The sequence below is a fragment of the Mustela erminea genome, chromosome 4 (genome assembly GCF_009829155.1).
Source record: "Mustela erminea isolate mMusErm1 chromosome 4, mMusErm1.Pri, whole genome shotgun sequence".
Taxonomy (NCBI): domain Eukaryota; kingdom Metazoa; phylum Chordata; class Mammalia; order Carnivora; family Mustelidae; genus Mustela; species Mustela erminea.
Genome location: NC_045617.1, coordinates 71,343,433 through 71,361,649, shown reverse-complemented (window position 1 = coordinate 71,361,649; position 18,217 = coordinate 71,343,433). Strand labels below are relative to the sequence as shown.

The 18,217-nt window shown below is 40.3% G+C and overlaps 1 protein-coding gene across 5 annotated transcripts in view; it reads left to right on the top strand.

The window, feature by feature from the left end:
* LOC116588466 (laminin subunit alpha-2) overlaps nucleotides 1–18,217 on the top strand; it is a 640,912-nt gene that overhangs the window by 604,970 nt on the left and 17,725 nt on the right. For all 5 annotated transcript variants that reach the window (XM_032339558.1, XM_032339559.1, XM_032339557.1 and 2 more), the window contains 5 exons: nucleotides 238–414; nucleotides 579–744; nucleotides 11,060–11,172; nucleotides 11,507–11,696; nucleotides 13,703–13,858. In XM_032339558.1, coding sequence (XP_032195449.1) covers nucleotides 238–414; nucleotides 579–744; nucleotides 11,060–11,172; nucleotides 11,507–11,696; nucleotides 13,703–13,858 — 802 coding nt within the window. The remainder of the gene's footprint in view (nucleotides 1–237; nucleotides 415–578; nucleotides 745–11,059; nucleotides 11,173–11,506; nucleotides 11,697–13,702; nucleotides 13,859–18,217) is intronic.

Genomic DNA, 18,217 nt, shown 5'->3' with positions numbered 1-18,217 from the left:
GGCGTTGCAGGCCCACCATCGCCTTCTTAGTCACCTCTCAGGAAGGTCTGACGAAGGAGGCAGAGGGACTAGATGCTGAGAAACAGTATCTTTAGCTTAGGGTAGAATTCCTAATTCTCAAAGGTTGGCTCCCTTAAAAGCTCCTAGAGGAAGGGGGGAGGGGTAGCAGGAAAGATTTGATTTTCCAAGGATACCGGAGTTTTGTGCTTAATTCTACTTATTTTCATTGTTTATCAGCATCTTTACGGTTCAAGTTGATGAAGACAGAAGGCATATGCAAAACCTGACAGTAGAACAGGCAATTGAAGTTAAAAAGCTTTTCGTTGGGGGTGCCCCACCTGAGTTTCAGCCTCCCCCGCTCAGGAATATTCCTTCTTTTGAAGGCTGTGTATGGAACCTTGTTATAAACTCTGTGTAAGTACATCTGTTGGCTACTGTTTTGTTTTGTTTTGTTTTGTTTTTTTGGTATGAGGATCAGTCTACACTCGATCTAAAACCAAGGCAAGGTGGGGAAACAATGAAGAACTTCTCATTAGAAAAATAATAAAAAGTACCTAATTTTAATTCTATTCCACTAGCCCCATGGACTTTGCACAGCCTATATCCTTCAAAAATGCGGACATTGGTCGTTGTGCCCACCAGAAGCCCCGCGAGGAGGAGGAGGCCGTTCCCGCTGAAATAGTGACACAGCCAGAGCCAGTGCCCACCCCCGCCTTCCCTATCCCCACCCCCACTGTGGCACATGTAAGTGTTTATATCCTATCGCTTTCTAATTCTAACCTGTATTTTTAGTTGTTTTCAGAGAGAAGATAATTCAGGATAGCTGGTATGGTCTCCTTCTAGAATCAGAGGGAGGGTCGCTGGTCTATGAAAACCTGTCCTCCTCACATCGTTCTTGGATTACTTTTATTTACATATTTGTTCTGCTTAAATTTCCCTCCCTATAAAATGGCATGTGTTTTCAGCTGAAAAGTTAGCATAGCACAAAAACAAGAACCATGTGTAATATCAACGCACAGAGGCAGCCATATTGATTTTCAGTCCCTTTTATTCGCATTTTAAATAGTAGATCTCATAGCATGCATATCATTTGGTATTCTGTTTTTTAAAACTGGTAATACATAATTAGATATCATACAAATGTGTGTGTCTGATTATGATGCTGACGGGCCATGTCCACAGAGCCAGAGAGGGTCTCACAGGACCAGCCAAGAGGGTCCTTGGCTTCTTGAAGGACAGAAATCAAACATGAGCCAGCAGTCAGTGAGAGCAGAGTTTATTGGAGATACAGAAAAACAGATATATTCGGAGCATCTGGGAGACTCAAAAAGGAAAGGAGTATGAGTCTCATTTGTTCGGACGTGGGGGTTTTTTACTGAAAATTGGTCCAATGTACATGTTCTGTCCTCTCAGGCATCCAGGAACTGGTTAGAACAAAGACAAAGGCCCAGGTGTTTCTCCTTGGAGCCAGCAGTCCCTGGCGTCAAGGCGTCTAGGCTGGTGATCTGCAAAACAAAAATGATAGCTTTGTCTGGTCGTTCCCACCTGGTCCTTCCTTAAATGTTATCTGTTCTAAAGAAATGATTAACTCTTTGTCCCTTACAAGGAGGGCACAGACTATTTGCATCCTGAGGCACATGCAGAGTGGTTGGGGTCAGAGTTCTTAGCGAGAAGAGAGGAGCAAAGGAGCAGAAAGGAACAAAAAGCAGATTTTTATAGAATCCTTCAGTTTCCCAAACTCAAGGACATCTGTGTCTGTGTGAGTGTGTGTATGTGTGACACACACAAAGAGACACACAGGTTATTTCGTTGTATGGGAGGTCATCATTTCATTGATGAGAGCATGGGTCCCTGAGTAGACAGTCTGGGTAGCAACGCCTGCACTCCAGTCTACCATGTGTATGAATTTGGGGAAGCTACTTCGCCAGTCTATTCCTCAATTTCCTCATCTGTGCAATATTAATAATATGTGAGTCTAAGAGTTAACATGAAGACTTAAAAATAATGTTGGCTAAATGCCTAGTATATAGAAAACATTTAATAAATGGCATAATTACTATATAGTGATGATCATAATGACTGCTTCTAAGCGCTTACTATGTGCCAGCCACCACCTAAACAATTGGCATTCAACATTATATATAATTGTCATAATGGCTCTGGGAATGATACAACATCCCATCTTTAGTTGAGTTGATAAGAATTACCTGGCCTCAGTCACCCACCTACCCACACAGCCAGTAAACGGCAGGATGGGAATCCTAATGGATTTTCATCCATTAGGTCTAACTATACAGTCTGGCTTCATAGGACTGCACCGCTCTGTCTTTACAATTTACTCTATTTTTTCCTCATCATGGGCCATTTAGAGTGCTTCTAGAAACCATATTCTGGTAAGTGCCTCCATATACCAAACTTTCTTGTTGTTTATGTTCTTAAAATAGATTCTTGGATGGATAATTATAAGACTAAATGATGAACATATCTGAAGTTCTTAAATCGTATATCTGAATTGCTTTTTCCAGTATTTCCATCAATTTACATTTCCTCCACCAATATATCCAAGGGGGTGGATCTCTCTATCTACTGAACGGCACATGCATCCTATGTATCATGCTTGCCAATGGGTGAGCAGAACACGCTGTCTTGAGCAAAGAATTTGAAAACCCTTGAACATCTCATTTTCTTCCTTAGTTTCCATGATGGAACTGGTTGTTCTGTAGAGTAGTCTGTGCCTTGTCACTAGAAATATTTTGAGCTTATGGCTTCTCTAGCATTTCTTCCAGGATTTGAAAAGAGCGAAGTCCTTACACTTTCAGTGAGCATGGCATAACATAAAGACTTGTCAAATCCCTATGTTGTCCACCTGAAACTAACGTGACATTGTATGTCAATGATACTTCAATTAAGAAAGAAAAAAAATAGCAAAATATTTTCCCCCAGGGTAAATAGTCAATAATCTCGGCATTCTTCATGTGACCTAATTTCTTTTTTTTTACATTTTTTTAAAGATTTTATTTATTTATTTGAGAGAGAGAGAGTGCAAGAGAGAGAGCACAAGTAGAGGGAGTAGCAGAGGGAGAAGGAGAAGCAGACTCCTTGCTGAGCCGGGAGCCTAGTGGGGGACTCAATCAGAGGACCCTGTGATCATGACCTTAGTGGAAGGCAAACACTTAACCAACTGAGCCATCCAGGAACACAGTATTTTATTTTATTTTTTAAAAGATTTTATTTATTTGAGAAAGAGAGACAGAGAGAGCATGGGTGGGAGGGTAGGAGCAGTGGGAGAGGGAGAAGTAGACTTCCCCCTTGAGCAGAGAGCCCAACATGGGGCTCGATCCTAGGATGCTGAGATCATGCCCTGAGCTGAAGGCAGATGCTTAACTGACTGAGCCACCCAGGCACCCCCTCATGTGACCTGACTTCTAATCCCCATATGTGCACTGATCAATATTCTTAAGTTTGAAATATATCTTTCAAAATGCGGCACCTAGAATAGACTATATTCTTCAAAGTGCCCAGTTCAGGGGACAGCAGTACCTCTCGTTACATTCGTCTGTCCTCATATTTTATACCTGAAAATACTTCAATGTTTTATTTATTTTTTTTAAAAGATTTTATTTATTTATTTGACAGGCAGAGAGAGAGAGTGGGGGAAGCAAGCTCCCCGCTGAAACAGAGAGCCCGATGTGGGGCTCAATCCCAGGACCTTGAGATCATGACCTAAGCTGAAGGCAGAGGCTTAACACACTGAGCCACCCCGGCACCCCTACTTCAATGTTTTAAACTGATGGATCCCGCTGTTAGCTCATCATCAGGTCCCCTATTCAGTCAACCACAATCTTGGGGGCCTTTGAACCACTCGAACTTCTCTCGAGTCAGGTGTCTAAGCCAGACCATCTTGCCTTGGTCCAGTTAATTGGTGGAGAAGCCTGCGGATCCCCGGTGATCACCTTTCTTTTCCAAGGGCCCACACAAACTTTGTTTTATAGGGAGTCTCAAGCATATCTATCCCTCCGTGGTTTCTCGAGATCACATCTTTTCCCTTTTTCTGAAAATAAAGATACTTTCCCATCTGGGACTGGAGATTTTAACTCATTTAAGTTTTCCTGTAACCTTCTGTTCTAATTCCAATTTCCATTTTCTCTCAGCAGTGTATGTTTTAACTTCTCCAAAACAGAGCATGCACTTAGACAAGACAAAAGCAAAAGAGAAATGGAGTGACAGTCCTGAGGGCTCGTGTACAAAGACTCAGAGAACATCAGGGCTAGGAGAGAATTGAAGATTCTGACTCTTAATTTACACATGGGAAAACAAAGCCCTAGAACATACCTCATGGGCTGTGATCACACACATTTTTGATAGTTGGCACTAAAACCCAGGTATCTAAATTCCAACAGCTATCTCCCCTTCTCTTGCACATTATAGTTATTTATGCCATGTGGTCATAATTACATTTCTTAGAATTTCCATCCCTCTTGAGTTACATTTTTACAGTTTCAGATCCTGGAACTATACATATCTTTTAATTTGATTTCTTTCTCTTATTTTAGTTCTTCGTGTGGAGAGAAGTGTCTGCTTTTTAAAGGTGACTAAAAGTTAGAGGTTTGACAATTTATAACAAATAATCTTTTAAGAGCCTCCTAAATGAAAAAATGAATACGATATCATCATTGCTAGCAAGGGAGAGATGGAGAAGCAGATCTGAGGAATCAGACATTAATTTAAATGACAGAGTGAGCAAGTATGTGTGGAGGTCAGTCAGGAAAAGTGTGGAGTGTGGGCTATAAACTCACCCCACTAGCTTTCAAGATTGAAAATTGGAAACATGGCAGGGTGTCCCCTTAAACTCTATTCAAACAAAATGATTAGTGGTACCTAGAAGTGTAAAAACAGGTCTATAAGATGCAAATTTTAATATGTGATCACACTCTTGTACATAAAATCTTTCCGTTGAAACAATACAAAATGATGATGACATATGACATTACGTGACATGGAGAAAACAGGATATAAAACCATACACAATGCATAATCACATCTACATCAATAGATAGAAAAACGCATTAAAAAACCCTTGCAAGAAATATATCAGATGCTAGCAGCAGATGGAGTATGGACTAGAGATGATTCTCATCATCTAAAAAAAATTCTTACATGTATTTTGTTTTCATAACTTTTTAAAAAAGATAAATGGAAAGGCTTTCAACCTTTATTCCTCTGCAGCATCCCATTGGATAGCTGATTTCCCCTCTGAGCAAGTGCGATGTGGCGAATGGCCCCCCTCAACCCCTCCAAGTTGGGGACCACTAAGGACGCATACTGAGCCTTTACTCCAATGATCTGAGAACTGCGCCTGCTGGTCTGCCCTTCCCTAGCCCACCTACTTTTATGCAGTGGACTCTGACAGGTTACCTGTCCTCTCTAAATGTAAGATGACCCATTGAAAAATAAGGAGGATGCTATCTACCTGCACGGATTATTCTGAGGGAATAAATGATACAAAGCACCCAGCACGTTGCATGGCTCACAGTAACACCCCATCATTCTTCTGTGGGACTAGTTAGCCTGTCACACTTTCAGTGGGAGAGCAAATGCCAGGAAAAGAAGAGAGCGGGGATTCCATGTTTCAACCATTTCAGACTCCAGTAGGATATGGCTATTATAGCTCAAGTGTCACATCATTTTCCATTCTCACCATCTTCTTCCTTTTTTTTTTTTTTTTAAAGAAAGATTTTATTTATTTATTTGACAGGCAGAGATCACAAGTAGGCAGAGAGGCAGGCAGAGAGAGAGAGAGGAGGAGGAAGAAGGCTCCCCATGGAGCAGAGAGCCCGATGCGGGGCTCGATCCCAGGACCCTGGGATCATGACCTGAGCCGAAGGCAGAGGCTTTAACCCACTGAGCCACCCAGATGCCCATTCTTCCCTTTTTAAAATCAGAATGTAGACTGTAAGAATATAGTTAAGAACCCAAGCTTCCAAGTTAATCCCAGACATAGGAACTATCCTCTCTTTGTTCTAGCAGAGCAGACAGGAACCATCCCCTATTCTCAGTTCCTTTCTTCTCCTTTACACCATCACATCCCTCCCTGCCAACATCTTACACCATGAGCACAGCATTCGCTAGACCCCAGCGCCCTTTCAGAGTTCCCTGAGAAAGCCCCGCCCTGTGAAATGGACTATGTCAGCCCCATCATAATATATGCCAGAATGTCATTCTTCAGACGATGTTGTATGTACCTTATCTCATTTGATAGTGTGGTAGCCCGTCTTTCCTTTATGCTTTCTCTTCTTCCTTGGTCCATTTAGAGCTGCATTAAATATGCCTACATATTGTATTTGTGGAGATTTCTCAGGGAGGATGGTGGGTGTGGTTAGAGAGGGCTGTAGACGTCTACAATCACCACCTGCAGATGTATATGGTGTTTAGACCAAGTCTTTAGAGCCAGCATGGCCCATGCGGATGTATACGGTGAACTGGCTCGATTTTTTTACTTGATGCTCATTGGAAAGTTGAATTTTGAACCTTGATATCTGAAATGTGAACACTAAAAATAGCCATGAAGAGTTGTTGCTGTGAAAGGCTTTGGAGAGTTGAGGGAAAGAAGCAGCAGAGAAGGAAAGAATAGACCAAAGGAAAGCTATTTCTCTAACAGCTTTAATACTACAACTTTAAAAGCTAAGCACAGTCCATGCCAAAGGATGAATCAGTTGGATACTGATACGTATTTAAAGGGAAAACCCCTATTTTCCATACCACAAGAAATCTCTGTTCGGGTGTTCATGTGTAAGGATTACTGCAAATGCCCAATATTTACCAGAAGAGCTCGCATGCAGGGTGGTAACATAATTCACTTTCTCAATAAACAGCTTGAGCAGGGATTTTATATTTCAGAACATTAAAGTCAGTGCTGTAAAAAGTGTCTTCCACTTAGTATTCATCCATAAAAAGGAACATCACAAAGAAACCTCCAACATCTCAGATGTGATTTTAGCCCACATTTGTTAGAGAGATTACTGACTCGTGAAAGAAGAAAATGATGCAGTTTTTATGATCATTCATCACTCGTTGCTTTCAAGAACAAAGATGCCAGTTTTGATAAATGCAATTTAAATCCCTGTTCTCACCAATCTGAACTCAAGGAACGCTTGCCTACCAGCCACAGGCTACCCTGACGCCAGTAACTCACGTCCAAATATCAGCCAGTTGGAAATGACCACTGCTTTATTTTGACCTGACATGGAGTAACTGTGAGGTGAAAAAGTTTTCACTGTTATCCATTTGCCTACGTGCGGATTCCCTCTCCCACTATGTCACTGCTCTGATCAGCACGCGCGCACTGCCACCATCAGACTCCGCCTCCATCCCCCAGCACGTCCCATCTGCCCACAACTTGTCCTGGGACAAGCAACACACCATGTCCTCCAGATCACATTTTTCCCCTTATGCACTAGCAGTACTTCAAAGAGTCGCCACAAGGTGGCAAGATTGTAACGTCTTGAGATTGATGAGCCTGTGATTTTTTTTTTTTTTTATTGTTGTTTTAATACATTTCAAAGACAACTGTTTCCAAAATAATGCAGGTAAAGTATCACCTCCATAGAGATGATGCCTTCCCTCAAGCTCACATTAGCTTGAAGGAGGAATTTGTCTTGCAACCATCATTTTTTCTAAAATCTTCCTTGGAAGGGCACCTGCTTGGCTCAGTTGGTTAAGCATCAGACTCTTGATTTTTGGCTCAGGTGGTGATCTTGGGGTGGTGAGATTGAGGCACACCCCCCCCCAAAAGACTCTTGTTTACCAGAGAGTCTGCTTGTCCCTCTCCCTCCCTGTGCTTGCACTCTCTTAAATAAACATATAAAATCTTTTTAAAAATTTAAAAAACAAAAATTTTCCTTGGAATTATCTCATTAGAAGACCCCTCTTCTTGGGGCGCCTGGGTGGCTCAGTGGGTTAAAGCCTCTGCCTTCGGCTCAGGTCATGATCTCAGGGTCCTGGGATCGAGCCCTGCATCTGGCTCTCTGCTCAGCAGGGAGCCTGCCTCCTCCTCTCTCTCTCTCTCTGCCTGCCTCTCTGCCTCCTTGTGATCTCTGCCTGTCAAATAAATAAATAAAATCTTTTTTTAAAAAAAAAAGAGAGAGAAGAAGAAGAAGACCCTCTTCTCATATCCCTCTTCCTTAGCTTGGATTTTGCTAGGAAGCAGATTGAAAAATTAAGATCACCTTATTCGTGTGCAAAGCACAGGGCACTTTCTGTTCCATCTTACAAATTCCCTTTAAGATATTAGAGGGGAGAAAAAGATGCTTGAGCAGCAGGAGGAGCAGCTGGACCTTGTGAGGGGCACTAGGGAGTAGGGGGGAAAGTAGTCCCAGGCAAACCACAAGGGTCTGTGTCCCAAGTCAGGCCTGGTTTCAGACTCACCCTGGGGAAAGTGAGGCAGAGCAGGCAAGATCCAGTCCTTTTTGTCTTTAACCAAGTGAGAGGAGAGGGCTACACCTGCACCAAAAACATGACCAGAAACGAGGCTGGGAAATGGTCTTCCCATTTAAATCCAAAAATGCATACGTACAAAATTCTCCTCTCCTAGCATTTCTCAGTCCTCTTCCAACTGCGTATTTTATGAAGGAAGGTGATAGATGATTTATTCAAGAAATATCCTTAATATTCATCCTATTGCAAATTGATAGAAAACCTCAATTTGGGTGTCCTTAACATACAATGGACTTAGCATATGGGATTTAAACTTCGAGGTTACTGAGTAGAGTGACCCGTTTGTTACCACTCTCTTCCACAACACTGGACGGTCTGAGGACACTGTTTTATTAGCCACCACTTCTACCTGCTGCTCAAGGTCTAATTGTTACAAAAATGAGGCTGGGGCCCCTCGGGGAGGTAGGCTTTTTCCTCAATTTCCAGTGGCCATGTTATGTAGTGCTTCTTAACCTCACAAAGTCTCTGTCCTTTCCTCATCAAAGATTTTCCTAAAATAATGTAAGTAGAGTCGTCAGCTTCTTGAAGATCTGACAGGTTGTGACAGAAAACTGCTGATCGGCTCAGGACCCATGTTGGAAATCTCTGTCCAGCCCATCAGCAAGCAAGCTTCTCGTGGCGTTGGGGCCTCAGGGCCCAAAATACATAAAGACCAAAGTTCTCCATGACCTACAGCTACTGCCAATAAAATACCTAATCTCTGTAATTCCACCTGGATCATTAAAAATTCTATTAGAAAAGTTCTATTAATATTTATATGTAGTAACAAGACAGGTGACCACAACGTTTAACAATAACAACCTGCTGGTGGCTTTCTTTTCGGCCACGTGTCATGGTTCCCTAATTCCTCAGCATCCACTGACCTTTTCAATTTCCCAGATTTCAGAGCTGACAGGTTAGAGATGTTTTAGCCAAATTTTGCCCCGGAGGGACTCACAGCAGGGAGGATTCTCTTAGAGATTTCAGAGGAGGACTGCAGGCCACTAATGTGGGTGCCAGGAAATAGGGTAAGAGGCTGATAAATGATCCCAATTCTATTAATGACATCATTGCCAGCTGAGACATTAAGCTACCAAAGCCTTTCCATTTGGGCTCTTTTTACAGGCAGTGTAATAAGAAAGGGGCCACATGTTGATTCCAAGAGAGGCCATTCAGCTGTGTGAATAAATAGCATTTTCCTGATCTACCCACTGGGTTTTTGCATATCCGTGTGAATTTCTACCACAGTCTGCTCTTTATAACTGACCATCTCCTGGGGAAGCAAGAAGGGAAATACTTCCATGAAGACCAATTTTATAGCATTTCAAACACTTAAAGCCTTTTACCTGCTGTGGCAGAGTGCTCCGTCTGACTAAGCTCCAGAGAAAAGAGAGCAAGGCCTTTCCTCATCAAGTAAGAATGTCCTGTGCACTGATGATTCATCTCATCTTCTATTTGAGAACATTCTGCATCAAAAGCCTGCCTTGGGCGGTTTGGGAACCTCTGCTGAGTCAGCGCTCACTGGGGCACTGGCCCATTCTGAGCTATTAAGTGCAGATCTTAAAAACAGATGTGTTGTTTCAGAGTATGCAGGTTATTTATTTTCTCATGTACGGCGTGTTCTCAAAGCCTGCAGAAGCAGCCTGTATTTCAAGTGCTTTTGTGAAAACAGAGAACAGAGGAAGGAATTACAACTTCAGTCATTTGAGGAGCCTTGATTATCTACTGAGCTAAGGGTAATGCTGGCCAAAGACAGTCCAGCCAACCAGGACTGGCTATGTCATTTGCAGGGCCGGGAGCAAAATGAAAATACAGGGCCCCTTTTTCAAAAAAGTATTAAGAAACTCAAGATGGTGACAGCAGAGCATTAAACCAAGTAAGCCAGCCCTGCGCCAAGCTCTCCCTCCTAAGAACCCCAGGAAGTGGATCTTTGAACAGTGACAGTTGAAATGGTATATGGTAGGTTACATTAAAAATGTACTGGGTTGCCTAGCAACTGGCTCAGGGCCCGAACGGCCTGACTTGCAAGTTTAGATACACCATCTTGAAAGTCTAAATTCATGGAAGCCTTCTAGTAGAGTGATAATTTTCGAGAAAAAGTAATACAGTGGGAGAGAGAAATGGGGAGGGCCAGAAGGAACACATTTTTCTACTCTTCTAATTTGGTGGCTAGTTTGTCATTTTCCCCATCCCATCTTCGAAGAGTATAACTCTTCGTAAGTAAAGTAAACCTGAAAAAGAAATTCCAGTTTTTTTCATAAACATCAACAGTTTGGTTTTTTTTTTTTCCCCCTTAGAGGGTAATGAAAACATGAACTGTTTCATAAATATTTTGGGGCACATTGATTTGGCAAGTCAAGGGCGCAGTATAAGAAGATGGATTCCCACTCACTGAACATTTCACAGGAAGTGCCTACTATGTAGTAAAGTACCGAGATATGTAAGAGACCAGTTTTCCTCTTAAGGATCTTCAGTAAGATTACACAAGAACATTAAGCGAAAATAGAAGAAACACTTAGATAACAGGATTAAATTTTTAAAGAGCGGAGTCCATAATCTCCTCTTTCTTTCCTGGGTAATTTTGCAGGGTCCTTGTGGAACAGAATCAGAACCAGCTCTTTTGATAGGGAGCAAGCAGTTTGGGCTTTCAAGAAATAGCCACATTGCAATTGCCTTTGATGACACCAAAGTTAAAAATCGGTATGTATTCTTCCGAGATATTGGGAAAGAACTGATAACCGCAAGGACTGAGAATATGCGCTGATTCAAGTTTTAATCAACTATGCGTATTCATTAACGCGGTAAGCCTTTTAATTCACAGAGTACAGTAGAGAATCCAATTCTATTGGCCTGAGCCCGAGGAGCTCAGTTTTGGAAATCAGCAGAAAAAGTGGATTTGGAAATCACCTGGAAAGTCCTCCTCTCAGAGAACGTTTTACTGGCCTTTATGAAAATTCACCCACGGAGGCGACTTAATCTCAGAATAAGAATGCTTTTGTTTCTCTGTTTCATTTTGCACGCTTTCATTTCCCAGCCTCACAATCGAGTTTGAAGTGCGAACTGAAGCTGAATCTGGCCTGCTTTTTTATATGGCTCGGATCAATCACGCGGATTTTGCTACCGTTCAGCTGAGAAATGGATTTCCCTATTTCAGTTATGACTTGGGAAGTGGGGACACCAACACCATGATCCCCACCAAAATCAACGACGGTCAGTGGCACAAGGTAATAATAGCCCGTGAGAGGTCGGCAGTGTCCCCTGAGGGGGAAGCTGGGTGGCATCCTTTGGCATTCCCCTGGTGCAGATACAATTTTGCCAAGGCCGATCCTGACTCCGATGCTACTCTTATGCTGCTGAGGCTAAAAATAAAGCTGGTGCCCAGACAACAGCCCAACCTTGGGAAGTATAATCGGACCTGGACAGGTTTATGTTCAATCACTCACAGGCTTCATCATGGTACCACAAGATGCCATTATTGCTATACAGCTGTGGTTCCCAAACATCTGTCCCTCCCCACCGCAGCACACACACCCCCCCACCCCCCCACCCCCCACCCCCCCCTCCCCGCCACGGCCAGGTCATTGAAGACATTTTTGCTACTCTCAGTGAGAAATGGGAGACGATGGAGCATGTTAATCTTAAAGCTCTATGTCTTCCATGTAAAGGAGTAATATTTACTCCGAGATTACATTTTCTTCCTTTTGAGGTGCTAAAATTGCCTCTCTTTTGTGAAATAATATTTGACAAACTTAAAAGCTGGTAAACAAAAATGGGCACTAATACTTGGGTTCCCCTCCCCCATCATACCCCATACTGGTCTGTGAAAACCAAGAGTCTGAAAATCTGCTGGATCAGGTTTAAAGGGCTCTAGGGCTGCATTTCCACCGATAGCCATTTGGAACAACTTTTGAAACATTGGCCTTACACCCAGAAACTGGTACTATTATGGGCACAGAAGGCTCATCTGCCAGCTTACTGTCCTCTTTGGCATGACTGCAAATAGATAATATACTGCCTGATGAAAACGAAAACTCGGAATTTCTTTCTGCACCTGTGATCGCCTATTCAGTAAAGCTTCCCTCGGCAGACCAATAAAATGTTTAATTTTGAGAGTTTGATATTATTAGGTGGTAGATTTTATATTTTAACATACTGTGCCTTGGCATATCCTATAGAAAGGCAGAGAACCTGAAAAAATACAATAAAAATGCAAAGTCAATCAACTTGTTATCTTGGAAATAAGAAATGGAATCTTCCTGTTTGCCTGGGAACTTATAAGTGGCAAATACAGATCTTCATGAAGGAGCTCTCATTAAGGCTCATTCTCCTCTCTGGCTAATAGAATAAACAGGACACTTGAAAAACTGACATATTGTTGGTCCACAATGCCTATGCGATTAAGAAAGGAGGGATTTATTTTTGAAGATTTGTTTTTTAACAATTGCTTCCCAAACCAGAATAGGTGAATGTAAAATGAGGTCTTAATTATTCTAAGCCTGATGTAGATTCATTTTAAACCATTGTTGTACTCCAGCATTAGACTGGGTCACCTGTTCCTTTCCCTAAACTCGGATTCAAGTTTTTTTTTTTACACCCAAGCCAGTCTTGACAGCCCCGATTTTGCCCTGCTCCCAAAGAGAATTCACCCCACTACTGAAATTTCAGCATCAGGGAGCTGGCCATCTTCCTGCCTCCCTTTGTACTAATCGAGACTGCTGTGGAAACGGCCATGCAGCCTTGATGTGTTCCTTCCATTCTGAGGGAGAAGTGCCTATTAAGGCAGAGGGATGTAGCAAGTCTGAAATTGTATGGGGCGGGGGGGCGGAGAGCAGGCTTCACTCAAATGAATGCATGTTTAAAACCAGACATGATTTTTGCAACCCACTTAATTCAAGACAGGGCTCCCAATCGGCAAGGCTCCTGACAACACGCATGCCTCAGATACATGGGCTCCCTTGGCAACCTCTCAAAAAGTCTTTAATCTAAAACTCACCCAGGATGATTTTGTACCCTTTTGGAAGTGGTAGTCATGGAAAAGACAGAGTCCACGTGGAATAGTCTGTAAAAACTGGTTTAATTTCACTTATGGGTTTCACACATATTAGGCACTTAGTAAATTCTTTCATTTTTTTTTTTCCCTGACAAAGATCCAAAAATTTCCTACATTTACACTCTGCATAATTGAAATTTATCCCATGATTGGCTTTAAGGACTCCTCTTCTTTTTGTAGATTAAGATCGTGCGAATTAAGCAAGAAGGAATTATTTATGTGGATGATGCCTCCAACAGAACCGTCAGCCCCAAGAAAGCTGATATCCTGGATGTTGTGGGAATGCTGTATGTTGGTGGGCTACCCATCAATTACACTACCCGAAGAATTGGTCCAGTAAGGGTCTAATTTATTCATTGTGTGTGTGTGGATTAAATAACTACTTGAGTCATGTATGTATGTTCAATTATTAGATCATATTGGCCCCTGACCACTTAGAGGTGAATAGGAAATCGTCTTTTCGGAGAAGTGACAGGTTTCCCAGACAGATTTGACTAGGAGAGGTAATATCACCAAAGACTGTGGACCCTGTAGCCAGACTCCCTAGGTTTGAACACCTACTTAATTATTAACTAGCTGTGTGGTCTGCAGCAAGTTATTTAATCTTCCTTTGACACAATTCCTTCTTTTGTAAACTAGGATAATAGTACCAAACAAACAAGGTTACTCTAAAGATTAAATGGGGTAATACACTGAAAGTGTTTGGGAGAGTACGAAGCATATAGAAATACTAGAAAACAAGGAAGATAATGTTGATAATATTGTTTCAGGACTAGAGATTTCACAAATATTGAGAGATGTGGTTACTTAAACTGCATTTGTCCAGTATTGCACTGCAGTGTTTAGAGTACAGTACAGGATTCAAAATTTAAAGTTCTCACGTTATAAACCAGTGTTCACAATGTGTTTTGTCGGACTATGTGTCTGGTTTCTTTTGGAGAGCATGATTTTAAGAAACAAAGGGGAATCAGTGTTTTTGGAGAATATATTAAAAAGAAATGTATTACATTTCTATACTCAGATCATGTGATAATGCAGCACTGTTCTTCATCAAAGACCTCTGTTCATCATAGTTGTAATTCTCAGCCTTTGGCTCCCCTTGTGGGTGATCAGGAGTATGTTCCTTTCTTACTTTTTGGATATGCTACCCAGGCCTATCAAAATAAGAGTCTCTGGAGAGTGGCAAGAGTGATTATCATGTGTCCCTAAAACCAGATGAAATAGAGTGGAGCATAGTATGATTGCATTATTTTTATGGCCTTAAACTCTAAATGCTTCATGCAAACTTACAAGTTCTAAGTGCATGTGCTTTTTCTTAGAAAAGAGTTCACTGCTTTCATCAGATTTTCCTAAGGAAGAAGCACTAAGCCGAACTTAATGCTCCTTCCCAAATAGAATTGGAAATTAGATTATGACAAATTGTATATTTAGTAAGGTTACTAAACTATTAATAGAAACATATGGGGCTAATTAAAATTTTATTTAATTGTATAGTTGACACACAATGTTACATTAGTTTCAGGTACACATGTATTTCGACAAATTTATGCATTATGCTATGCAACAAGTATAGAACCATCTGGCACTATACAACGCTATTGTGATATCATTGACTATATTCCCTATGCCATACCTTTTATTCCCATGACTTCTTCATTCCATTTATGGAAGTCTATACTTTCTGCTCTTCTTCACCCATTTTGCCCATCCTCCAACCTCCACCCCTCTGGCAACCATCAATTTGTTCTCTATTATTATGAGTCTGTTTCTGCTTTTTGTTTGTTCATTCATTTATTTGTTTTGGATTCTTTTTTTTTTTTAGATCTTACATATAAGTGAAATCATATGATATTTGTTTTCTCTATTTTATTTCTTTTAGATAGTACCCTCTGGCTCCATCCACGTTGTTGTCATAAATGGCAAATTCTCGTTCTTTTTTATGGCTCAGTAATATTGCATTATATTTAAATACCATCTTCTTTATTCATCTATAATAGACTTAGCTTGCTTTCCTGTCTTGGCAGTTGTAAATAATTCTGCAAAAAACATAGTGTGTGTGCTTGCCATCTTTATGTCTTCTTTGGAAGACTATCTACCCATATCCTCTGCCCATTTTGAATTGGATTATTCTTGGTGTTGAGTTGCATAAATTCTTGATACATTTCGGATATAAACCCCTTATTGGCTATATCATTTACAAGTATCTTCACCCATTCAATAGGTTGCCTTGTCATTTTCTTGATGGTTTCCTTTGCTGTGCAAAAGCTTTTTATTTTGGTGTAGTCCTAATAGTTTATTTTTGTTTTTGTTTCCCTTGCTTAAGGAGACATATCTAGAAAGATAATGCAGTGGCTGATGTCAGAGAAATTACTGCCTGTGCTTGCTTCTAGGAGTTATATGGTTTCAGGTCTCACACTGAGGTCTTTAATCCATTTGAAGTATATTCATGTGTATGGTGTTACGTGGTCAAGTCTCATTCTTTTACAAGTTGCTGTCCAGCTTTCCCAGCAACCTTTTTAAAGAGGCAATTTTTTCCCCACGGTATATTCTTGTTTGTTTTAGATTAAATGACCATATAAGTGTGGGATTATTTCTGGAATCTCTGTTCTTTTCCATTGAACTATGTGTCTACTTTTGTGCCAGTGTCATACTGCTCTGATTACTAGTATCCTTGTAGTATCCTTGAAATCTAGAATTGGTACCTACAGCTTTTTTCTTCCTTCTTAAGAATGCTTTGGCTATTTGGAGTCTTTTGTGGTCCCATCCAGTAAATTTTTAGTATTATTTGTCCTACTTTTGTGAAAAGTGACAGGGATTGCCTTGAATCTGTAGATGCTTTAACAGTATTTATTTAACAGTGTTAATTCTTCAATCCATGAACATGGAATATCTTTCCATTTGTTTGTGTCATCTTTAGTTTCTTTGATCAGTGCATTACAGTTTTTAGAGTACAGGTCTTTTACCTCATCAGTTAAGTTTATTCCTAGGTACTTTATTCTTTTTATTTCAGTGGTTAGTGGAATTATTTTCTAAATTCTCTTTCTGCTACATTTTTATTAGTATATAAAAATGCAATTAATCTCTGGGTATTAATTTTGTATCCTGTAATTTTACTGTATTCATTTCTTCTAATAATTTTTTTGGCTGAGTCTTTAAGGGTTTTGGGGGTTTTTTGTTTTTTTTTTTTTGTTTTTTGTATGGTATGTGATTTGCAAGTAATGACAGTTTAACAGTTTAACTTCTTCCTTACCAATTTGGACACCTTTTATTTCTTGCCTGATTGTGGTGGCTAGGATACTCAGTACTATGTCGAATAAAAGTGTCAAGAATGGACATCCTGGTCTTGAACCTGATCTTAGAGAAAAGCTCTCAGTTTTTCACCCTATGTACCTCAATTCTGGGTTTTTCATATATGACCTTTATTATGTTATGTTGAGGTATGTTCCCTCCTAACCCACCTTGTTAAGAGTTTTTATTAACAGATGTTGAATTTTATCAAGTGTTTTTTCTGCATCTATTGAGAGGATTAAATGATTTTTATTCTCCATTGTGTTAAAGGTAGTATATATTGGTTTTTGAATGTTGAACCATTCTTGCATCCCCAGAATAAGTCCTATTTGATTGCATTTTTGATATGCCATGAAATGTGATTTGTTAATGTTTTGTTGAGGATTTTTTGCTTTTATGTTCATCAGAGATAATTGGCCTATAGTTCTCCTTTTTTCTGTGGCATATTTGTCTGGTTTAGGTATCAAGGTAATGCTGGCCTCATAGAATGTATTTGAAAACGTTCCTTCCTCTTCTACTATTTAGAATAGTTTGAGAGGAATTACATATGAATTATATATCTTCTGTATATTATATTAACTCTTCTTTAAATGTTTGGTAGTATTCACCTGCGAAGCCACCTGGTTTAAGACTTTGTTTGTTGGTAGCTTTTGATTACACAGTCAATTTTCTTACTAGCAATTGGTCTCTCCAGATTGTCTGTTTCTTCTTAATTCAGTTTTGGAAGATTGTATACTTCTCAGAATTTGCCCATTTCTCTAAATTGTCCAATGTGTTTGCATATAATTTTTCATAGTAGTCTCTTATAATCCTCTGTATTTCTGTGGTATCAATTGTTCTGTTTCATTTCTGATTTTATTTAGGTACTCTTTTTTTCTTGGTGAGTCCAGTTAAAGGTTTACCAGTTTTGTTTACCTTTTCAAAGAATCAGCTCTTGGTTTCATTGTTTTTTTTTTAAGATTTTTTTTATTTATTTGGCAGAGAGAGCACAAGCAGGGGGAGCAACAGGCAGGGAGAGGGGGAGAAGTAGACTCCTGCTGAGTAAGGAGCCTGATGCAGGGCTTTATCCCAGGACCTGGGATCATGACCTGAGCAGAAGGCTGACACTTAACTGACTGAGACACCCAGGCACCCCATGATCTTTTCTATTGTTTTGTCTCTTTCATTTATTCCTGCTCAGATCTTTATCATTTCCTTTCTTCTCTTCACTTTTGTTCTTATTTGTTCTTTATCTAGTTATTTTATACATAAGGTTAGATTTTTTACTTGAGATTTCTTTTTCATGAGGTAGGCCTATCAATTGCTATAAATTTCCCCTTTAGAACTGATTTTTCTGTGTCCATTGTATTGTCATTTTCATTTTTTTAAGATTATTTATTTATTTATTTGACAGAGATCACAAGTAAG